This window comes from Hemitrygon akajei, unplaced genomic scaffold (assembly GCF_048418815.1).
Source record: "Hemitrygon akajei unplaced genomic scaffold, sHemAka1.3 Scf000099, whole genome shotgun sequence".
Taxonomy (NCBI): Eukaryota; Metazoa; Chordata; class Chondrichthyes; order Myliobatiformes; family Dasyatidae; genus Hemitrygon; species Hemitrygon akajei.
The window spans coordinates 159,137-183,832 of record NW_027331985.1 but is presented as its reverse complement, the minus strand read 5'-3'; the positions used below and the strand labels follow the sequence as shown (position 1 = coordinate 183,832).

General features: G+C 45.7%; 1 protein-coding gene across 4 annotated transcripts; it reads left to right on the top strand.

Moving 5' to 3' along the window:
- Window positions 1-665: 665 nt before the first annotated feature.
- On the top strand, window positions 666-24,696 carry LOC140723059 (uncharacterized). 4 transcript variants are annotated; one of them, XR_012097792.1, is made up of 3 exons: window positions 666-816; window positions 4,368-4,540; window positions 23,958-24,696. XR_012097792.1 is itself a non-coding variant. In XM_073037676.1 (3 exons), exon 3 carries the CDS (start codon window positions 14,821-14,823, stop codon window positions 16,135-16,137), a length of 1,317 nt encoding a protein of 438 aa, XP_072893777.1. In that variant the 5' UTR covers window positions 666-816; window positions 4,368-4,540; window positions 14,414-14,820; the 3' UTR covers window positions 16,138-17,112. The 4 variants fall into 4 exon arrangements, 1 of the variants encoding a protein (XP_072893777.1); XR_012097794.1 differs by lacking the exon at window positions 23,958-24,696 and adding an exon at window positions 17,934-18,045; XR_012097793.1 differs by lacking the exon at window positions 23,958-24,696 and adding an exon at window positions 11,404-12,139.

The window sequence follows — 24,696 nt, the reverse complement described above, 5'->3', positions numbered from 1 at the left end:
TGTCCAGTGAGGCCAGAGGAATGTGAATAGAAACGAGTGTTTATAAACATAGACTGATTTAAATGACAAACACGAGGAAATCTGCAGATGCTGGAAATTCAAGCAACACACACAAAATGCCGGTGGAACGCAGCAGGTTAGGCAGCATCTACAGGGAGAAGCGCTGTCCACGTTTTGGAACGTTTCAGGACTGTCGAAGGGTCTCGGCCCGAAGCGTCGACAGCGCTTCTCCCTATAGATGCTGCCTGGCCTGCTGTGTTCCACCAGCATTTTGTGTGTGTTGACTGATTTAAAAGAAACCAGCTCATTTTCTGTGTGGGTCTGAATTGTGTCTCGGGATGGGATGTGAATCAAAACTATAACTCTGAGAACTCTGTGACCTGGGGCTGGAGGGAAAGTGATCGGGGAAGATATCGAGGGAAAATCTAAATACGTATGGAAATGATATAGGGAAATAATGAAATAATGTGGGAAATGCGGCGGTGGGTAGGGCAGTATGTGAAGGGCGAGGAACAGTCACCGGTCACATGGGAGACCCTCCAGCGAAACGTGATCATGTTTTACCGCAGATCGGCAGCATTTGCGGGGTTGTTTCCGTGGCCCCGCCCACCGCCTGTGACGCACAAAAAGAAGCACATTGCGCATGCTCACAGGCCCGAGCCAGGCAGTGATGTTTTTTTCGTTCTTTGTGGAAGTGGGTCAGCGGCGGGTCCGGGTTCGGGATCGGGATCGGGATCGGGAGGGGGTCCTCACCCCCTTGGACGGGGAGCCGGAGACGGATTATTCTCTGCGGGGCAACATCAACAATTTCCTTCGGTGAGCATTGAAGCCTGTCGCGAGCGGGGAGGTCTGACGTTGAGTAGTGAGTTAACTTTCCCGAACTCAAACAAGAGAAAATCTGCAGATGCTGGAAATGCGAGCAACGCGCACAAAATGCTGGAGGAACTCAGCAGGCCGGGCAGAATCTAGGAAAAGAGAACAGTCGACATTAGCGGCCGAAACCCTTCGGCAGGACTGGAGAATAAAAGGTGGGGGTGGGGAAGGGAGAGAGAAACACAAGGAGATCGGTGAAACCTGAAGGGGGAGGGGATGAACTTTCTCGAACTGGCGGCCTCTCCTCGCTTCCTTCACAGAATCTGCCGGGGTCGGTCCGGGTTGTGAGACCTTCACACCGAACCGTCTGAGATGAGCCGCCGCTCAGCCCCTGTTGTTTGTTTCTATATTGTTACTGACAGAGAATTGTATAATTGCTGTTCTGTGTGTTATCTGAATGTACTTGCCTGTGATGCTGCCACAAGTCAGTGTTTCTCTGTACCTGTACCTTCCCGTACTTGTGCACTTGGCAATAAATTCAACAGGACCTGAGAAGTCTCAGTGAGATTTGATTAGTGATGATCATCTTGGCAGCTCGGTAGGTCGAATGTATGAGACAGTACACTGTTAAATGCAAAACCCTGAACAGTGTCGATGATCAGAGGGATCTTAGACTCCAGGTTCATCGCTCCCTGAAAGAGACTGCACAGATTGATCGGGTGGTTAAGGAAGCAAATGGCGTGGTTGTATTTATCAGTTGAAGCATTGAGTTCAAAAGTCAGGAAGTTGTGTTGCAGCTTTATAAAACTCGTTAGACCACATCTGGAGTGTTTCATACAGTTCTGGTCGCCCCCATTCTCGGAAGGATATCGGGGCTTTGGAGTGGGCGCAGAAAAGGTTTACCAGGATATTGCCTGGATTAGAGGGCCTGAGCTATAACAGGAGGTTGGACAAACTTGTGTTGTTTTTCCGGAGCTGTGCCGGCTGGGGCGAGACTGGATGGACGTTTATAAGATTACCAGAGGATTAGAAGCCATGTCTCAGAAAGGCAGCGTCCATTATCAAGGACCTCCAGCACCCAGGGCATGTGGTTTTCTCAATGTTACCAGCAGGTAGGAGGTACAGAAGTCTGATGGCTCACACTCAGTGATTCAGGAGCAGTTTCTTCCCCTCTGCCATCCGATTGCTAAATGGATATTGAACCCTTGAACACTACCTCACATTTAAAATATATAGTATTTCTGTTTGTTGCACGATTTTTAATTTATTCACAGAAACAAAGAAAACCTACAGCACAATACAAGCCCTTAGGCTCACAAAGTTGTGCCAACATGTCCCTACCTTAGGAATTACTATGGTTACCCATAACCCTCTATTTTTCTAAGATAGTAGTTCTTTATTTTTCTCCAGGTACCTATTGTGCTGTCTTGTCATAACCATTTCAGACCTGGGAAAAAGTCTCTGACTATCCACACGATCAATGCCTCTCATCATCTTGGACACCTCTATCAGGCCACCTCTCATCCTCCGTTGCTCCAAGTAGAAAAGGCCAAGTTCACTCAAACTTTTCTAATAAGGCATGCTCCCCAATCCAGGCAACGTCTGTGTAAATCTCCTCTACACCCTTTCTATGGTTTCCACATGCTTCGTGTAGTGAGACAACCAGAATTGAGCACAGTGGGGTGTGACCAGCATCACATATAGCTGCAACATTACCTCTCGGCTCCTAAATTCAATCCCACGATTGATGAAGGTCAATGCATCATATGCCTTCTTAACCACAGAGTTGACCTGCGTAGCAGCTTTGAGTGTCCTATGGACTGGGACCCCAGGATCCCTCTGATCCTCCACACTGCCAAGAGTCTTACCATTAATGTTATATTCTACCATCATGTTTGACCTAACAAAATGAACCACTTCACACTTATCCTGGTTGAACTCCATCTGCCACTTTTCAGCCCATTTTTGCATCCCATCAATGTCCCACTGAAACCTCTGACAGCCCTCCACACTATCCACAACTCCCCCAACCTTTGTGTCATCAGCAAACTTGCTAACCCATCCCTCCACTTCCTCATCCAGGTCATTTATCAAAATCACAAAGAGTAAGGGTCCCAGATATTCTGTAAATGATTTAGTTGTTTTTATTATTTTATTTTGGTTTTTTTCCCTTTTATAATATGTATTGCATTGAACTGCTGCTGCACGGTTTTCAAATTTCATGACACACACCGGTGATAATAAACCTGATTCTGATTCTGAGTGGACAGACAATCTATTTTTCCTGGGGGTTGAAATGTCTAATATATTTAAGGTGAGAGGAGATGTAAGCAGCAAGTTTGTTTCTTTACACAGAGTGGTGGGTAGCTGGAAAACTCTGCCTGGGGTGGGAGACCCGACTGGTCACGTGATCCCGTTCGTCCCTCCCATTTAACAGCAGATGGGCAGCACCTGTGCATCTGTTTCCGAGGCCCTGCCCTCCGGATGATGTGACACTCACTTCGCGCATGTTCACTGTCTCCGGCCGGGCGGTGTTTTCTTTACCGCTCAGTGCTGAAGTGCATCATCTGTGGGATCGAGGGAAGGGTCCTCACCTCCTGGGTGGGGGAGCCAGGGGTCGGGATCACTGTCTGTGGGCCGAAGATATTGCGTTCCCATCGGTGAGTATTGAGACCGATCCCAAGCTGGGAGATCCGATGTGGGCCGTGAGCCCTGAACTGAGGACCAATTACTCATTTATTTTCTGATTATCCGGGCTGGTCAAAAATGTGTAGACTTCACTTAATCTGCATTGAAACCTGGAGCCCAGGCAGTCTATTTCCGCAGAGTTGAAATGGGAGACCCACCAACAGGTCACGTGAGGCTGTTTACTGTTGATCTGCCCTGCCCTTCACTTTGTGATGCAAGATGACGTGGTGTGTGCTCAGAGTCCCCGGATGGGTCAGGATGCTTCCTCTATGTTGTGTTGGGGGATCTGACGTTGGTCACTGAGTCCCGTTAACTTCCCCCAACTCGCCTCGTTTCTTGAGGCTCCTCACATTTGTCCTGGAGCTTTCTGGCTGTTGTGTCTTCTCCCGGACTGGGTTGGGTGAGAAAGGAGAACGTCCCAGGTTGTGGGGATCTTTGATTTCACTGCCTGCTTTACCGAGGGACTGGGAAGTCTAGGGGGGAGAGTGGTTTCTGTGATGTGCACGTGGCCGAGTGGTTAAGCAATCTGAAGGTCATGAGTTTGAGCCTCAGGCCAGGCAGTGAGTTGTAGCCTTGAGCATGGCACTTAACCACACATTGCTCCTGCATGTTTATAGCCCAGATGGATCAAATCACCTAATCCTGTTCCTGTGTCTTATGTATTACCATGACAGAATGATGGCTCCTTCTTATCCCATATTGTTTTGTGATGTGTGAGGGACAATAAAAGATTGTTCACTGAGATTATTATATTTGGCTTCAACGTTTAAATTTCAGTGTGTTTTGTTCTTAGTAACATTAAGCAGAAATGTTTGGTTCTCCTTTTCATTGTTAATGTGCTTCATTATCTCTCTGGTTAATGTTAGACCTGCGGTGAGAGGTTTATTGGAAGAAAAACCCCAACTGGAAGCAAACCATGGCTAAAGATGTGGGAATAGCAACAAGTGAACTGGCCCGAGGACTGAGAGCATCAACTGGAGAGAACAACTCCGAATCAGCTGACTTGGAGATCCCAGTGAGTCAGTGAGGAGGAAGTTTGGTGAGTCTCATTTACTTAAACACTGGTCCTTTATACATTACATACCTGTACAATAGAAGGTGGGAAATAGTTGGTGAGACTGAATGTGCCCAGAAGAACCATTTATGCCTCTGTCAGACACAGTTGCAATCACACCAGGTCTGGTAATGTGCTTCCAGCAGCCCAGCCCTTTAAAACCACTCCCACTCTGTGGAAGTCGAATCTGGATAAAGTCACTCTGAGACCATACGGTACAAACTCTTTATTCCAAGCACCCGGGGCTTACTTAGTTAGTCGCTCAAACAGGAACAGTCTGTGACTGTTCCCACCCAATCCACTAACTGACTAACAATTCCCCTTACACCACAGATATATCCATCCAGATACCCCCACACAAGACAGGCTGGAGCCAAAGATATTTACTACATGACAGGCTGTAGCCCCTAAAGACAAACTACAAAATAGTCATAATGGTTTACACACACAGAACAGACTGAAGCTATCCTATCTCTACATGTGAATGTGCAAGGAGATAAGCATCTTGAAACTCTAGCTAGCTACCCACAAGAAGAAACATGGCTCAGCACATCGGTTGATCATCAGCAGTTTCTTTCAGAAAAACAGGCTGCTATTGTTTAACGAAGTGTTAACCAGTTTACAGACTTTATCCTTCCCTCCTTTTGATCATTACATTATCCACATCACAGTAACTTCTTACAGAGAAAGCAACTGACGACAGCATTGACTTATCAGTGGGTAAAGACAGTGTACAACAGTAATTGTAACAAAGATATGTACAACTGTTAGGACATAATGCAGTATCATGCCCCACATATTACCAAACAGGCCTTCAAAGATCACCATTTCGACCCTTCGGTGAACCCGTGTAAATCCTGCCCTACTTTCTTGATGCTGTCAATCTCCTTTGCAGTGTGCTCGGAGAGGGGTGTAATGTTAGTAGATTCATCAGGGATATACGTGCAGCATTCTGTGTCAATAACAGCACAGGTTCCCTCTTTCTCAGCTGGGATAAACTCTAAAGCTGTATGATTCTGTATGACTGTTTGCCAGATTGCAATCATTTCAGTGGATATTTCTGTTACTTGGGCCTGTGTTTCTGTCAGGGCCCCTGCAGTATTGTGGCCAGCTCCTCAAGTGCTGTATCCAAATTGATTATCTCTCATGAATTCCTGGCTACTCCATAGGAGAGAAAAGTAATCATCCAAAATCAATCAGTCTCAATTGTTCCTCTCGGCTGCTGGGCACCTGCAAGTATGGCCAGGATGCATGTTTCCCAGTATTGGAAGTTCCGTTTGATGGGGGCTTGAGACACCGTCCCTCAAAACACTGACAGCCACAGTCATCTATGACTGGACCACAGGTCCTCATCTCACTTCCCCGGATGTTATTTCCGAAAGCGCAGGCTGAGAGTTCCTCACTCTGGTTGAGCAAGATTACTGACATTGGAACCTTAGTTTTACCATGCTGTGGAATTTCAGCACAAACCCAGCAGGCCCCTAGTTCTACCTGTTTGGCATAGGTGTGACAGAAAGACAGAAATGTGTTAACATGGGGGCCCCCGGATGCTGGGGTGAGCCCTCTCAAAGACATAAATATGAACACCACTAACAACCAATACATTCCCGTTAGTCCGAGAGAGACCTTCTACACAGTTCCTTCAGTAACCTGTTTGGCACCTAATTGATGTATCCACCGAGATTGCCCCTTCAGTTTCACAGCCATGGGAGCGGTCGGTAACACCTGATATGGTCCTCTCCTCCAAGGTCCAAGTTTCCCTCAATCCTAGTTCTTCATCAGGAAAAAAAATCCCAGGTTCCATGGTGCAGAGTAGTTCTCTTCCTTGTAAGCCTGTCATACCTGTGAATGTATGCTTGGAAAATTTTGGTTAGTTGGCATATATATTTCCCCATGTCTTCCCCTCGGGTATGAATATCCAATTTTGCTGGTAGACTTTCTGGGAGCAATGGTACACAAGGTCTTAGTCCCCAGAGTGTCATCATGGGCCATCCATAAATGATTTCAGCTGGTGACAACCCTGTTTTCCCCTGTGGGGTAACCCTCATATGGAACTGGGTGACGGTAGGACCTTCAACCGAGTCCAGTCTCCACTGTTAGTTTGGCCAATTTACTATTCAGAGTGCCATTGGCTCTCTCCACTGTGCCAGCGGCCCGTGGGTGGTGTACACAGTGGAATTGTTGCTTGATAGCTAGTTCATTACGTATGCCTTTGTTTACTTTCATCACGAAGTGTGGGTCACTGTCAGAGCTCAGCATCTCTGCCAGGCTGTACCTGGGAATTATTTCCCATAATAATACCTTCACAACAGTCATAACAGTATTATTGGTAGTTGGAACAACTTCAACCCATCTACTAAACACATCTATAATATCTTCTGGGCGGAGACAGCTGCTTCAAAAGATGCCTGCTCAATTACTTCACTGTCCATCACTCTCGCATCGTTTCCCTGCTGGATCCACAAAGGAGCTTCCATCCTCAGAAAACGTTGCCTCGGGATTGAGGGGATATTGCTAAATGGATGGGAGAGTCTGTCCTTCTTTCGTGGTGATCCAGACAGGGGGACAGTTGGTGCGACAGACTTCTCGGCCTGAAATTACACAGAGATGGGGTACAGCATCTTGGGATTGGACACTATTAAAAGGTTGTCTTACCAGATATTCCGTCTTCACCTCAGACTCCTTCCCGTATTGGACTAGACCCGCGGCCAAGTCTTGCCAGTCTCCCTCGGTGCTGGAGGCTTGTTTCGTTAGGGTGTAGGCCAGGAACCCTGGGCTCTTTGGCTTGAACCCAGTGCAAACCCTAATGGTGGTATGGGGAACTACCAGTTCTCTCTGTCGCCAAAGGAAATCTGGAAATTCAGCCAGTAATGCAATACTGTCTCTTCCTTTAACCTCTCTAATCACCGTGACTGGGAACTTCTGTCCATCGAGGGGTGCATAATATTGGCTTTCCTCAGTGGCACACCCCGTAGGGTCAAAGCACAGAGTCACATGAGGGTCGGCTGCTGGCAGAAGGAGTGGAGTCCAAATTAAGTGCCCTCCACTTGGGGGTCGGAAACTGGAGAAGCTGTCGGTTGTTCACCTGTCAAGGGTGACAGTATTGTCTGTGCAAAGAATCTCGACTTCCAACAGACAGAGCAAGTCTCTCCCTGCTAGATTACACCCCCGTCTGGTGGTGACTGTAAATGAAACCTCACACTGGCTCCCCTGGAATTCCACCTGCAGTGGCTGGGTAAGTGAATATGTACGTTCAGTGCCTTCAAACCCTGACAGAGTGATTATAACGTCTGATAGCTGGAATCCCTTTTCCGATACTATTTCCTGATCGAGAGTGGTTGTGGTTACCCTCATATCAATCATAAACGGAACTGGATTTCCAGCAACTTGCAATATTACATTGGGCTCTTCCTGAGGGTTGGCACTCATGGTTGGAAGCATCTTCTTGTCAATTTCTAAACGGGTTGTTCTCCCCACCTGTCCCTTGGTAGGTTTTTGCTCCCATTTCTGTTCCTCAGATATAGCCCGTTCGCATCCTTCTTCCCACTGAACATGTTCACTTTAAATATTAGTTCCCTTTGGGGTTGATCGAGATTCGAAAGTTGGGTCCTAATGATATGTCAAAGCTTGTCGCATTCGATTTCAGTCATTGTCAGGCCAATCCATATTATTTGTTTTAATCATGTTGGCTAACTTAGTTGGTAAGCATTGGAGCAGTAGGGCATTGAACTGGGGGGAGAGATTCCCATCATTAAAGTCTTGGTCTCCTGCGAAAGTGCCGTAGCAGGCCACAAATCGCTCTCAATAGTCTGGTCCCGATTCCCCAGGCTTAGGTTTGCATTCAGGTACTGCTGTTCAGGAGGATTTAAACTAATGTGGCAGGGGGATAGGAACAAGTGCAGAGAGACAGAGGGGTGCAAAATGAGAGTAGCAAAATTCCATATCCACCGTCAACCCTTTAAGTATCATTTGCCAGTCTATCTTAGCTAATTCATATCTCATACCTTCAAAGCTACCCTTCTTTAAGTTCAGAACCTTTGTTTCTGAATTAACTATGTCACTCTCCATCTTAATGAAGAATTCCACCATATTATGGTCACTCTTGCCCAAGGGGCCTCGCACAACAAGATTGCTAACTAACCCTTCCTCTTTGCTCAATACCTAATGTGGAATTGCCTGCTCTCTAGTTGGTTCCTCAACATTCATATGCAATGGCAAGCATTTAAAGATTGCAAGGATGAAATACAAGTGTTCATCCAGTTTGGCAAAAGAATAAACCAGGGAAGGTAGTGCACCCGTGGCTGACAGGGGAAACTAGGGATAGTATCAAGTCCAAAGAAGTAACATACAAATTAGCCAGAAAAAGTGGCACACCTGAGGACTGGGAGAAATTCAGAGTCCAGCAGAGGAGGACAATGGGATTAATTAGGAAAGGGAAAAAAGATTATGAGAGAAAGCTGGCAGGGAACATTAAAACTGACTGTAAAAGCTTTTATAGATAAGTGAAAAGAAAAAGATTGGTTAAGATAAATGTAGGTCCCTTACAGTTAGAATCAGGTGAATTGGTCATAGGGAACAAGGACATGGCAGACCAATTCAATAACTACTTTAGTTCTGTCTTCACTAAGGAGGACATAAATAATCTTCCGGAAATAGTAGAGGACCGAGGGTCTAGTGAGATGAAGGAACTGAGGGAAATACATGTTAGTAGAGAAGTGGTGTTAGGTAAATTGAAGGGATTAAAGGCAGATAAATTCCCAGGGCAAGATGGTCTGCATCCCAGAGTGCTTAAGAAATTAGCCCAAGAAATAGTGGATGCATTAGTGATAATTTTTCAAAACTCCTTAGATTCTGGATTAGTTTCTGAGGATTGGAGGGTGGCTAATGTGACCTTACTTTTTTTAAAAATGTGGGAGAGAGAAACCGGGAAATTATAGACCGGTTAGCCTGACATCGGTGGTGGGGAAAATGCTAGAGTTGGTTGTGAAAATGTGATAACAGCACATTTGGAAAGAGGTGAAATAATCGGACAACGTCAGCATGGATTTGTGAAAGGAAAATCATGTCTGGAGAATCTTATAGAATTTTTTGAGTATGTAACTAGTAGGATGGATAGGGGAGAACAAGTGGATGTCATATATTTGGATTTTCAAAAGTCTTTTGACAAGGTCCCACACAGGAGATTAGTGTGCAAATTTAAAGCACACAGTATTGGTGGTATGTTATTGATGTGGATAGAGAATTGGTTGGTAAACAGGAAGCAAAGAGTGGGAATAAATGGGACCTTTTCAGATTGGCAGGCAGTCAGCAGTGGGGTACTGCAAGGCTCAGTGCTGGGACCCCAGTTGTTTACAATATATATTAATGATTTAGACGAGGGAATTAAATGCAGCATCTCCAAGTTTGCGGATGACACGAAGCTTGGCGGCAGTGTTAGCTTTGAGGATGCTAAGAGGATGCAGGGTGACTTGGATAGGTTAGGTGAGTAGGCAAATTCATGGCAGATGCAATTTAATGTGGATAAATGTGAGGTTATTCACTTTGGTTGCAAGAACAGGAAAACAGATTATTATCTGAATGGCCAATTAGGAAAAGGGGAGGTGCAATGAGACCTGGGTGTCATTGTACACCAGTCATTGAAAGTGGGCATGCAGGTACAGCAGGCGGTGAAAAAGGCAAATGGTATGTTGGCATTCATAGCAAAAGGATTTGAGTACAGGAGCAGGGAGGTTCTACTGCTGTTGTACAAGGCCCTGGTGAGGCCACAGCCGGAGTACTGTATGCAGTTTTGGTCCCCTAATCTGAGGAAAGACATTCTTGCCATAGAGGGAGTACAAAGAAGGTTCAACAGATTGATTCCTGGAATGGCAGGATTTTCATATGAAGAAAGACTGGATCGACTAGGCTTATACTCACTGGAATTTAGAAGATTGAGGGGGGATCCTATTGAAACATATAAAATTCCAAAGGGATTGGACAGGCTAGATGCAGGAAGATTGTTTCCAATGTTGGGGGAGTCCAGAATGAGGGGTCACAGTTTATGGATAAAGGGGAAGCCTTTTAGGACCAAGATGAGGAAAAACTTCTTCACACACAGAGTGGTGAATCTGTGGAATTCTCTGCCACAGGAAACAGTTGAAGCCGGTTCATTGGCTATATTTAAGAGGGAGTTAGATATGGCCCTTGTGGCTAACGGGATCAGGGGTATGTAGAGAAAGCAGGTTCAAGGTTCTGAGTTGGATGATCAGGCATGATCATACTGAATGGCGGTGCAGGCTTGAAGGGCCTAATGGCCTACTCCTGCGCCTATTTTCTATGTTTCTATGTGTGGAAAATTAAAATCTCCCACAATCACAACCTTGTGCTTACTACAAATATCTGCTATCTCCTGACAAATTTCCTTCTCCAATTCTCGCTCCCAATTAGGTGGTTTATAATACACCCCTATAAGTGTTACTATACCTTCCCCATTCCTCAATTCCACCAAAATAGGCTCCCTAAATGAGCCCTGTAATCTATCCTGTCAAAGCACCGCTGTAGTATTTTCTCGGACAAGCATTGCAATACCTCCCCCTCTTGCCCTTCTGATTCTGTCACACCAGAAGCAACAAAATATTGGAATATTTAGTTGCCAATCACACCCCTCCTGCAACCATGTTTCACTAATAGATACAACATCATATTTCCAGTTATCAATCCATACTCTAAGCTCATCCACCTTTCTTACAATGCTCCTAGCATTAAAATAGATGCATTCAAGAAACTTTCCACCTCTTCCTCTCTGTTTATCCCTAACGGTGCAAATAACTTTATTATCTCTTTTTTTCCCTTCTCCCCTACACCTTCAGTCTGAGCGCTCCTATATCAGGGAGGAAGTTCAAATCATCTGTGTGTTAAAAGTTTAGCCATCATGTTGACTGAAGGCATCTGCAGGTTCATGAGGGACTGTTACTGTCAGATTCTGCAGTTCTTCTGGCGGCTCATCGCACCCAGGACTGAACCCTGGTCACTGAGCATTGGAGGAGTCTGTTCTGCTGATGTTAGCCTTGAACTAGACTGGCATTTAATATTGTGGATCTGTGAAAGATAAATCAGTTCAGTATCAAATCCCGTGTCTCAGGTACTTACTGTCTCTACCACACTCACAATGTACACTAGAATTGCCACTCAGCCCATCTGATTCCTGCCCATGTTTCTGTTCCATATCAGTATATCAAACTCTATCCCTGCCGTTCCTCTCTCACCCTCCCTGAGATGACAGGTTGCAACTAGTCACCACTCCGTGGGATAGGAGATTTCCCGTGAATTTCATGGAAACATATAAATGCACAACACATTACTGATGCTTTGTCCCACATTGCTGTGCCGACCATGTATCTTACTCTAGAAACTGCTTAGAATTACCCTGCCGCATAGCCACCTATTTTCCTAAGCTCCATGTACCTATCTGAGAGTCTCTTAAATGACCCTATTGTATCCGCCTCTACCACCGTCGCTGGCAGTGCATTCCACACACACTCCACTCTTTGCTTAAAAAACTTAGCTCTGACATCTCCTCTGTACCTACTTCCAAGCAGCTTAAACCCCCCCCCCCCCCCCCCCTCATGTTAGCTGTTTCAGCCCTAGGGAAAAAGCCTCTGGCTATCTACACGACCAATGCCTCTCATCATCTTATACACCTGCATGATTTTTTCCAGGGTGAATAAGACAATGAGCTCACTGTGGTTTTGACATTCTCTCTCTCTGTCTCTGACGTCACAGTCCCGCCTCACTCAGGCACTTAAAGTGACACTCACAGTAAGCGAACCTGCTGTCTCGTAACACAATGCACCTCTAAAGTCTGACAGCAGACTAGCGAGTGAAACTTCGATGGTGCAAAGTCAGAAACCAAAGAGTTGCCAGCCTGAGTCAGGGCTTTGGGGCTCCAGAGAGAGATGGGGTCTAGAGTTTACCAGGAGGAGGAGGAGGAATCAGACCAGCAGGATGTGGCTACAAAAGAGAGAAAAGAAACATTTGGAAACTGGTTGACCGAAATAATGGTGGTTAATTTCAGGCAGCAAATGTGGAGAGGATTAAAAAGACAACGTTTAGACAGAGCCCCTTCAGCATGCCTAGCCTGTGTGCTCCTCTGCTTAGTTGCTGCCTGAACTGCACAGTTCCTCCAGCATTTTGTGTGTGTGCATCTCTGTATTTCCAGCAACTGCAGAATCTCCTGTGTTTTATATCTGCATTTTACTTTGGCATTAGATACACGTTGATATTGAGTATATTGTTTATGGGAGCCGCTTTCTACGTTAAAACAGCTGCAGATTTTTTCTATACACACTATAAAAAAAATGAGGTATGGACATTGAACCGGTGCTGCAGAAATGGTTAATGGCACCGTGATTACCCAGAGGGCCATGCGTTAAGAATTTTGCCGCCGCTGAAGCGCCAATAAAATACACCAACATCAGGCTGAGGACGTCCCCGAGTATCACGCATGCGCGCAGTACACAGAAGGCCTTGAAAATGTCGGGTGCAGGTAAGACCGATTCTCCATGTTTTTATCTAAAACACCGACTTTGGGACAATTACTGTGAAATCCGGACACCATGGCCAACAATCCCGGGACAGTCCTGCTCTTGTCCATGTCTCTCATCCCCACGATCCATACACGGGCCCAAGGGAGCTTCCGGCTTCTGAGTGAATGGGAACCGACGGATCTCTCAGACAGAGCTGAGCTCCGGCTATAATAAAGGCAAGGATTAGGAACTCAGAGAACAAAATCTTTTACATCACCAGTTGAGAAAATCACCTTTGTTCTATCTCCAATCACTAACAACAGCAAATCTGCAGATGCTGGAAATCCAAGCAACACTCACAAAATGCTGGAGGAATTCAGCATTAGTACTCTTTTCCATAGATGCTGCCTGGCCTGCTGAGTTCCTCCAGCATTTTGTGCCTGTTGCTTGTTCTACCTCCTCTTGTTCTAGACTTTTCTACCCATGAGAACATGTTTTGTCCCATTTTCTCTGGGTACTTATTGATATCAAACACCTTTGCCAGGGGAAGCAAGCAGCTTTCACATCCCAAATGTGCCAGGCTCTAATGAGACAGACTACTGCCCTTCCCTTCATATTCATTGGCATTGCCATCACTGAGTTCACCACTGTCAGTCATTGAGGGAGGCTTCAGGGGAATACAGAAACTGGTGATACTTGTGTGTATTCTGGTGTTGCAAAAGTTGCTGGAGAATTTGCAAGTGGGAAGAAGTGGAGTGATATTTGGAAATCTGACTTTTTAAAGCGTAACTTAGCAAGCAAACCACATATGGACAATATGTAAAAACTTTGGTGAGAAAATCCTTCATTACCCATTACAGGCCAGCTTCATAGGTTGTGTGAGAATGCAGATGAACTGGATCGAACCCAGAGGAGATCAATGTTCCTATCGACAGTGATTTGCCAGCTGTTAAAATGAATACCTCTCTATAAAAATTCACTGTGCACAACTTGTCACTGGGTAAAAAAAATACACAGTGCAAGATTTATGTACACACTGGTTATTACAAGTTAGAGGGGGTATTGGAGGGAAGATGGGGAGACCTGTAGTGTCCCTGATGCCCTCACATACAAGATGTGCATCCAGCTGCAGCTTGTAACCCTGCACTGTAAGGAGTTGGAACTTGAAACGCATATGGGAATTGATGGTCATTCCAGATACCAGCACTCTGCCCAGTCAGGAGATGATTTATCTTCCAACTTGGGTTTAACCTCACTGTAACAGTGTGATACCAAATCAAACCTTGGCAACTCAAGTGATCTCATTTGAAATGTTGTCCTACACCCATTGATAGATTTTGTAAATCTTTTACAGGTTAAAAACGAGAAGGAATTCGTCTCCAGGAATCTCAAACACGGCACGCCAGTTTTGTTCTCTCTCTCTGGATATTTAAGAAGTGGAGCAAGGGATTCAATTGACCATCCTTCCTGCTCAGACTGTGGGGAGGGATTCACTTGGTCATTTGAACATCTAGCAAGCCCGTCATCTTACAGAGGAGAAAGGCCTTTCACCTGCTCAGACAGTGGGAATGGATTCACTCAGTTATAACAATTGAAGGTACGTCAGCAAGTTCACACTGCGCTAGGCCATTCACCTGTTCTGTGTGTGAGAAAGGATTCTGTCGGGCATCCCACCTGTGGACACACCAGTCAGATCACACTGGGCAGAGGCTGGTCATCTGCTGAATTTCGGGGAAGGGATTCTCTCGGTCATCTGACCTAATGGCACACCAGCGTGTTCACACCAGGGGGCGGCCATTCACCTGCACAGTCTGCGGGAAGGGATTCACTGCATCATCCAACCTACTGGTACATCAACGAGTTCACACTGGGGAGAGGCCATTCACCTGCTCAGTCTGTGGGAAGAGATTCACTCAGTCATCCCACCTACAGAGTCATCAGCGAGTTCACACTGGGGAGAAGTCGTTCACCTGCTCAGACTGTGGGAAGAGTTTCACTCGGTCATCCCGACTACTGGCACACCAGTCAGTTCATACTGGGGAGAAGCCATTCACCTGCTCACTCTGTGGGAAGGGATTCACTCAGTCATCCCACCTACTGAGACATCAGCGAGTTCACACTGGGGAGAGGCCCTTCACCTGCTCAGTCTGTAGGAAGGGATTCACTGAGTCATCCACCCTACAGAGTCATCAGCGAGTTCACACTGGGGAGAGGCCATACACATGTTCAGTCTGTGGGAAGAGATTCACTCATTCATCCCACCTACAGAATCATCAGCGAGTTCACACTGGGGAGAGGCCATTCACCTGCTCAGTCTGTGGGAAGGGGTTCAGTCAGTCATCTGACCTGCAGAGACATCAGAGACTTCACACTGGGGAGAAGTTGTTCACCTGCTCAGAATGTGGGAAGGGATTCATACTGTCATCCTACCTACAGGGACATCAGCGATTTCACACTGGGGAGAAACCATTCACCTGCTTACTCTGTGGGAAGGGATTCACTGAGTCATCCACCCTACAGAGACATCAGAGAGTTCACACTGGGGAGAAGCCGTTTACCTGCTCAGTCTGTGGGAAGAGATTCACTGATTCATCCCACCTACACAGTCATCAGCAAGTTCACACTGGGGAGAAGCCGTTCACCTGCTCAGACTGTGGGAAGAGTTTCACTCGGTCATCCCAACTACTGGCACACCAGTCAGTTCATACTGGGGTGAAGCCATACACCTGCTCAGTCTGTGGGAAGGGATTCACTCAGTCATCCACCCTACTGGTACATCAGCGAGTTCACACTGGGGAGAAGCCGTTCACCTGCTCAGACTGTGGGAAGGGATTCACTCATTCATCCAGCCTACAGAGTCATCAGCGAGTTCACACTGGGGAGAAGCCGTTCACCTGCTCAGACTGTGGTAAGAGTTTCACTCGGTCATCCCACCTACAGAGACATCAGCGAGTTCACACTGGGGAGAAGCCGTTAATCTGCTCACTCTGTGGGAGGGGATTCACTCAGTCATCCCACCTACAGAATCAGCGAGTTCACACTGGGAAGAAGCCGTTCACCTGCTCAGACTGCGGGTAGAGTTTCACTCGATCATCCCAACTACTGGCACACCAGTCAGTTCACACTGGGGAGAAGCCATACACCTGCTCAGTCTGTGGGAAGGGATTCTCTGAGTCAATAAACATTACTGAGTCATCAGCGAGTTCATACTGGGGAGAAGCCATTCACCTGCTCAGTCTGTGGGAAGGGATTCACTCAGTCATCCCACCTACAGAATCATCAGCGAGTTCACACTGGGGAAAAGCCGTTCACCTGCTTAGACTATGGGATAGGATTCACTCAGTCATCACAACTACTAGCACACCAGTCAGTTCACAGTGGGGACTGGCCGTTGTTATGAATCCCTGGGTTTCCTTTGCTGTGGACTGTCATTTTAAGAGAGAGAGACAGAGATTAAGAAGGTGAATCAGTCTGACTTGCAGCTTGTTTACATCGCTCGCAGCTTGTTTAGTTTTAACTGAGGACACAGACACTCAGAGTCAGTTGGAGACGAAGGAGGAAAAATGGAAGGATCGAAACCAGAGAACTAGTGACCAAGGGTCACTGTTTAGAAGTTTCCTATGCCCTCAATGGTGGGTTAATTATCGATTCATGTACATCGAATGTGTGGTTGTCACATTGTTTGATCCATCGGAGTGGATCTGATTTGGGATATCCTGTGGAGACCACTTATGTGTTAACCCTTGCCTGGCTGTGGTGTGGTAGTTCACTTGAAGACGATACCCCTTGTGACAAGTCACTTTTGGTGATAATCAGTATGTGGATTTGGAATGATGACGGATAAAATCTACAGCGACTGTTCTTTCATTTTACAACCATGGAACCTGAGGAATTCTACATATTTGCCTTCTCTCGCTATTTACCCTGGATTACAAATCTCTCTCTCTTATCGCCTATTCTGTAGTTGAACTGAACTTTCATACTTTACCATCTTATCTTGTTTAAGTTGCATATTACAAGTAGATTCTAATAAAGACAGATTTAACATCAAAATCAGACTCCAGGTGTAGTCTATTGCTGCTGGCTTGTTTCTAAAGCATTCTGGTTCATAACAAATTTGGGACCTGCGTCTGGGATATGAACAGATTTGGGGGCTATTGATCGATGAATTATCGATTTGATTGGGGAAATCCCTTTTGATTTATTTGTGTGTGGAAATCAGCAGCAGTGGACATTTATAAATTTCTGGAAGCAACAACCCCTAAGGCATTAGGAAAAGCCAAAAAGAATGAATTGCTGACTGTTGCTACTGGGCTGAATCTTAAGCAGGTAAGGGGGTGTGAAGGACCAGGGCAAGCATAAAACTGGGAGAGGAGGTAAAGGTAAAACAATAGGGGTTATATTATAAAATATAGGCATCCACCCCCTTTTTCAGAGACTGGGATCCCTGGTTCAACCGGTAATGATGTGCATTTCAATGTGTTCACCTCTCAGTCCTCGATTCTCTAAATGAAAGGGTTATCACATTTGATCTTCCTTCATATGATGACCCAACCATTTCAGGGATCAGTCTGTTGAAACTTCATTGCACTCTCTATAACAAATACTCGCTAACCACTTTGTTAATCCTCTGTGCAAAAAATGTCCATCTTCCGCAGCCCCGTTTTGCCCCAACCACTCACCTCCTACCCCTGTCATTGGCCCCACTTGCAGGTCAACCGTCTGCCGGTGTTTCCCCCCCAATGTGAATCCCTCTGCTCACCACCACCGTGGGCTCAGATTTTTCCACAGATTTCCACCGGGGCAAACATCCTGTCCGCCCCCTCTCACATCATCTTCACCCTTTCAATAAAATCCCTCCTGTCCCTCCCCAGGGAACTGGCATCAAACCGACGGGCCGAGCAGTCTCCTCCTATCTCTCGGTGACACATCAGACTCCGGCCGCAGAAGACGCTTCACAAATGCCCCAACTTCCCTTGGAGGGAAATGGAAATAAATCAAAAAACGGAGATTTACTCCGCTGTGATATGGAGTTTGAGGCCGGAGCTGGAGGCGAACTCAGTGGGGGTAAGGCCCTCTGGACTTGGTGGTAACAAGTGATTGACATTGCTTTGCACCAATGGGAATTGCGCAGACCCTGAATCCTCTGTTGACAGCAGTGGGGAAGGGTTCGTCACGTGATTATTAGCCCAGCTATTAAACTGATAAAGCCTGAGCTTACCAGCGCATGGATGACGTAAGACGCTGTGCACGTAAGGGCAGATCCCGGTATGGGAAGCCCATGCCTGACGTCAGGCGCGATGGGGTCTGTGTGACGTCACCTGTGGGATGCACTCACATTTAAATGCACCTTAATGTGCGTTTCTTATGATTTCAGAGGGAAAACAACATTAATCACCGGTTTCGTAACTGAATCCAGTGTTGTGAGATGTAAAGTCCCCTGTTATGTGTCCGGCTGTGCCGTGTTGTTTGGGGGCTAATGATCGATTAATTATCGTTTTGATTAGGCATATCCCTTTTGATTTATTTGTGTGTGGAAATCAGCAGCAGTGGATATTGATAAATTTCTGTGGGTTGGATGACTGAGTGAATCCCTTCCCACGTACTTCCTCATCCAAGTCATCCACTCTTGGTCTTCCTGGAATCATTCTTTGAAACTTCTCCGGACCCACTCCAATACGAGCACATCCTTTGCTCAGATAATAAATCGGAAGTACAGGTCGGAATCTGCTCACCATACACCAACAGTGATCTGCCCAATGCGTTATAAAGCTATAGTATCGCATCCTTGCTCTTATATTGCTAACATTGCAGTTGTCATCTTTAATCAACTCCATCTGCAAGCAAACCTTTAGGGCCTCTTGCTCAAGGACTCACAAGCACTTATGCACCTCTAATTTTTTCAAGTTTCTCCCATTTTTTTTTCTACGCCCAATTACTTCTACCAAATGTACATGACTTGCATACAGTGTATTTCAACTGCTACTTTGCTGGCATTCTCCAAACCTATCGAAGTCCTTCTGCAGACTCCCACTTTTCTCTGAACTACCTGTCCCGTACCTATCTTTGTATCAACTGCAATGTTCGTCACCAAGGTATCAATTCCATCATCCGTATCATTCAGATTTAACATGAAACGATGCGGTCTCAATACTGACCCCTGCAGAACAGCATTAGTTACCGACAGCAAAACAGAATTGCCCACATTATTCTGACTCTTTCTCCCTTGTCAGTACAAGTATCTTTCCTGTAATTCCATGAGCTGTGATCCTGTTCAGCAGCCTCACGTGCAGCACCTTAGAAACATAGAAAACCTGCAGCACGTTACAGGCCCTTTGGCTCACAAAGCGATGCCGAACATGTCCTTGCTCTAGAAATGCCAAGGGTTACCTACAGTTCTCTATTTTTCTCAGCTCCGTGTACCTATCCAGGAGTCTCTTAAAAGACCCTATCGTGTCCGCCTTCACCACCATTGCTGGCAGCCCATTCCAAGCACTCACCACTCTCTGTGTCAAAAACTTACCCCTGACATCTCCTTTGTACCTACTTCCAAGCATCTTCAAACTATGCCCTCTCGTGCTAGCAATTTCAGCCCTGGGAAAAAGCCTCGAACTATCCACACGATCAATGTCTCTCATTTTCTTGTACACCGCTATCAGGTCACCTCTCATCCTCCATCACTCCAAGGAGAAAAGACTGAGTTCACTCAACCTATTCTCAAAAGGCATGCTCCCCTATCCAAACAACATCCTCGTAAATCTCCTCAGCACCCTTTCTATGGCTTCCACATCCTTCCTGTAGTTTGGCGACCAGAACTGAGCACAGTATTCCAAGTGTGGTCTGACCAAAGTCCTGTATAGCTGCAACATTACATCTCGGCTTTTAAACTCAAGCCTGCGGTTGATTAAGGCCAATGCACAGTATGGCTTCTTAACCACAGAGGCAACCTACATAGCAGCTTTGAGTGTCCTATGGACTCCGTCCCCAAGATCCCTCTGTTCCTCCACACTGCCAAGAGGCTTACCATTAATACTATATTCTATCATATTTGACCGAAGAAAATGAACCACATCACACTTCTTTGGGTTGAACTCCATTTGCCACTTCTCAGCCCAGGTTTGCAGACTTTCAATATCCCCCTGCAACCTAACCCAACCTTTGTGTCATCAGCAAATTTACTAACCCATACCTCCACTTCCTCATCCAGGTCATTTATAAAAGTCACGAAGGGTAGGGGTCCCAGAACCGATCCCGGAAGCAGACCACTGGTCACCGACCTCCATGCAGAATATGACCAGCCTACAACCACTCTTTGTCTTCTGTGAGCAAGCCAGTTCTGGATCCACAAAGCAATGTGCCCTTGGATCCCATGCCTCCTTAATTTCTCAATAAGCCTTGCATGGGGTACCTTGTTGAAGATCATCTGAAAATCCAAGCAAACAACATACGCTGCCTCTGCTTTATCTATCTTGCCTGTTATTTCCGCAAAGTATTCCAAGAGCTTTGTCAGTCAAGATTTCCTCGAAAGAATCCGGCTGACTTTGGCCTACTTCATCATGTTTCCCCAATTACAGTACCCAAAAAAAAACACACTCTTAGTACACTCTAACATCTTCCTGACCACTACGGTCAGACTAACTGTCCAATAATTTTCTTTCTTGTGCCCCCTCTCTTCTTAAAGAGTGGAGTGACATTTGCAAATTTCTGGTCCACCAGAACCGTTCCAAAATCTAGTGATTTCTGATAGATCATTACTCATCACTTGAAGAGAAAACTAAGGGGGGAACTTCTTCATTCAGAGGCGGGGAGAGTGTGCACCGAGCTGCCAGAGCAAGTGGCAGGGACGATTGTCATCTTTAAGAGAAGTTTGCTTAGGTCACTGGATGAGAAGCATATGGAGGGCTATGGTCCAGGTGGAAGTTGTTGGAACTCGGAAGATTAATGCTTTAGCACGGACTAGACTGGCCGAACGGCATTTTCCTGTGTTGTAGTGTTTTATGACTCTAATGCCTTCACAATCTCTTCAGCTACCTCTTTCTGAACTCTGCGGTGTCTTATCTACCTTCAGGCCTTTCAGCTTCAAAAAAACCTTCTCTCCTTGGTAAAAGCATGTATCCTCACTTCTGCCCCAGGTACAGCTGAATGTTTGGCATTTATGTAATAAATTTAATGACACAGCTGTAGTGGGTGACTTCAATCTGCAGGAGGATTGGGAAAGTCAGATTGGCGTGAGATCGCAAAAGAGGGGATGTATTGAATGCAAACGAAATGGCTTTTTAGAGCAGCTGATGGTTGAGCCTACTCGGGGAACTGCTATCTTACATTGGGTGTTGTGTAATAACCCAGATCTTATTATGGAGGTTAATGTAAATGAACCATTAGAAGGCAGTGATCATAATATGATTGAATTCCTACTGCAATTTGTGAGGGAGAAGCACAGGTCACATGTGTAGTATCACAAAGGAATGAAAGGGAATTACAGAGGCGTGAGAAAGGTGATTCACCAGGTGGATTGGAGGATGCAGGTGGAGAAGACGCCAGAGCATAAATGGCTGACGTTTCTGGGAATAGTTCATAATGTGCAGGATAGATATGTCCCACAGACGTAGTTCTCAAACAGCGGGGCTAGGCTGTCGTGGCTGACAAAGGAAGTTAAGGACTGTATAAAAGCATATAAGGTAGCAAAAGTGAGTAGTAGGTTGGATAATTGGGTACCTTTTAACATCCAACAACAGGCAAATTTAAAATAAAAGCTGTAAGCGGAAAGGTGAAATATGACAGCAAACTATACAATAATATAAACCAGTTATAAAATATACGAAAGGGAGGCGAGAGTTGATATTGGACCACTGGAAAATGATGCTCATGGGGTACAAATGGGGAAGAGCTGGTAGATGAACTTGATAGGTACTTTGCATCCGTCTTGTCTGTGGAAGACACTACCAGTGTGCCAGAGATCCGTGAGTGTCAGGGAGCAGGAGTGAGTGCCATTGCTATTACAGAGGAAAACGTGCTAGGCCAACTCAGGTTCTTAAAGTGGATAAGTCACCTGGACCAGATGGACTACATCCCAGAGTCCTGAGAGAGGTTGCTGGAGAGATAACAGATGCATTGGTCATGACACGTCAAGAATCACTTGATAACAGATGAAGTTTTGGGGTACTAGGAGACTAATGATATAATAAGTCAAAGCCAGCATAGGTTCTGTACAGGGAAATCTTGCCTGACAAGTCTGTTACAGATCTTCGAGGAAGTCATAAGCAGGATGGACAAACGAGAGGCGGTGGATATCATTTACTTGGATTTTCAGAAGGCATCTGATAAGGTGTCACACATGAAACTGCTTAACAGGATAAAAATCCGAAGTAATACTGGCATGGATAGAGGAAGGCTGACAGCCAAGAGGCAGCAAGTGGGAATAAAAGGGGCCTTTTCTGGTTGGCCAGCAGTGACTTGTGGTCTTCAGGGGTCAGTATACGGTCCGCTACTTCTCACATGGTTTGTCAGTGATCTGGATATTGGAACTGATGGGGTTGTGTGGCTCAGACTGTGGGAAGAGATTCTCCACATCATCTCACCTACTGACTCACCAGTCAGTTCACACTGCAGTGAGGGACTTCACCTGTTCAGTCTGTGGGAAGAGATTCACTCAGTCATCTAACCTACAGAGACACCAGCAAGTTCACACTGGGGAGAAGCTGTTCACCTGCTCAGACTGTGGGAAGAGATTCACTCAGTCATCTAACCTACAGAGTCACCAGCGGGTTCACACTGGGGAGAAGCTGTTCACCTACTCAGACTGTGGAAAGGGAGTCACCAAATCATCTCAACTAGTGACTCACCAGTCAGTTCACACTGCAGAGAGGGATTTCACCCGCTCAGATTGTGAGAAGGGATTCACCCTGTCATCTAATCTGCTGGCACACAAGTGAGTTCTACTCGGGAGAAGCCGTAGACCTGTGAATGTGGGAAGGCATTCACACGATCATGTCATCTATTAAAACACCAGGGAGTTCACACCACTTAGAGGCCGATCGTCCGCTCAAACTTTGGGAAGAGATTCTCTCAACCCTCTCCACTAAGGCTGCATCATTGTGTTCCCCTGTGGAGAGGCCGTTCACCTGCTGTGAATATGGGAAGGCATTCACTCAGTCATCTAACCTTGTAACACACGACTGGGTTCACACTGGGGGGAAAGTCTCAATAACCTGTAGGATGGATATTTGTCCATCCCCGTTGATGAATGCAATTTCAAGAGTGACTGAGGGAGTCTAATACAAGAGGGCATGACTTAAGGTTTACAGGGCGCCCATTCAGAACAGAGATGCGAAGAGAATTTTTGAGTCAGAGGGTGGTGAATCTGTGGAATTTGTTGCCACGGGCAGCAGTGGAGGCCAAGTCATTGGGTGTGTTTAAGGCAGAGATTGATAGGTATCTGAGTAGTCAAGTCATCAAAGGTTATGGTGAGAAGGTGGGGGAATGGGACTAAAGGGCAGATTGGATCCACTCATGATGAAATGGTGGAGCAGACTCGATGGGCCAAATGGCCGAATCTGCTCCTTTCTCTTATGGTCTTATGTGATTTTTTTTCTCATGTGCTCTTCCTCCTTCTGTCCAAGGTAGTGTTAATCTCAGTGGGTTTGAGTGTAAATAGTCTTTTCTAATCTTGTCATTTCAGTTCTTACTTATCTTTGTAAATTTTACTGATTGAAATGGGACTAAGATATTTTCAGTTAAAAAAGTCAATGTCGGTATTGATGGAAGTGTTTATTGCCTTTGTTGTATTTGTTAACCATTGAGCTCTGTTCGGCAGTTTTCTAAAGCCTTGAAATAAATTTTGTCAAAGGTTTTCCCAATATTGCACTACTTTCTGTTGCTTTTGCTTGTTGATTTTCCAGATACGTGGTTATCAAGAGTCCCGGTGAAGGGTCATGGCCGGAAATGTTGATTCCCATCCATAGATGCTGCCTGACCTGCTGAGCTTCTCCAGCACTTTGTGTGAATTTCTCTCGATTTCTTGCATCTGCAGGTCTTCCTGTTTCCCAGATATTTATATGTTTAGTGAAATAACAAGCTGGTAGTGGGGTTGTGTGGCTCTGTTGGTAAAATATTAAATAAAATCATTAGATAAAAGGTGGCATAGGGTTGGGCAGTGTGGAATCTGTGGGTAGAATTAAGGAACAGCAAATGTACAAAAAAATCCTTGATGGGAATTGGATAGTGACCCCAAAACAGTAGTAAGTATGTGGTCCACAAATTACAATGAGAGATAGAAAATGAGTGCCAAACGGGCAATGTTACAATAGTCATGGGGGATTGCCATGCAGGTGATTAGGAAAATCAGGATGGTGTTGGTCTCAAGAGGAGGAATTCCTAGAATGCCTACAAGATGCTTTTTTTTTTAGAGCAGCTCGTGGTTGAGCCCACTTGGGGATCAGCTATTCTGGATTGGGTGTTGTAATGAACCGGAATTAATTAGGTCACATGAGTTCAAGGAACCCTTCGGGACAAGTGATCTTAATCTGATCAAATTCACCCCGACATTAGAGAAGGAGAAACTAAAGTCAGATATGAATAAAAAGAGAATTAGAGAGGCCTGAGAGAAAAATTGTTCAAAATTGATTTGGAAAGAACACG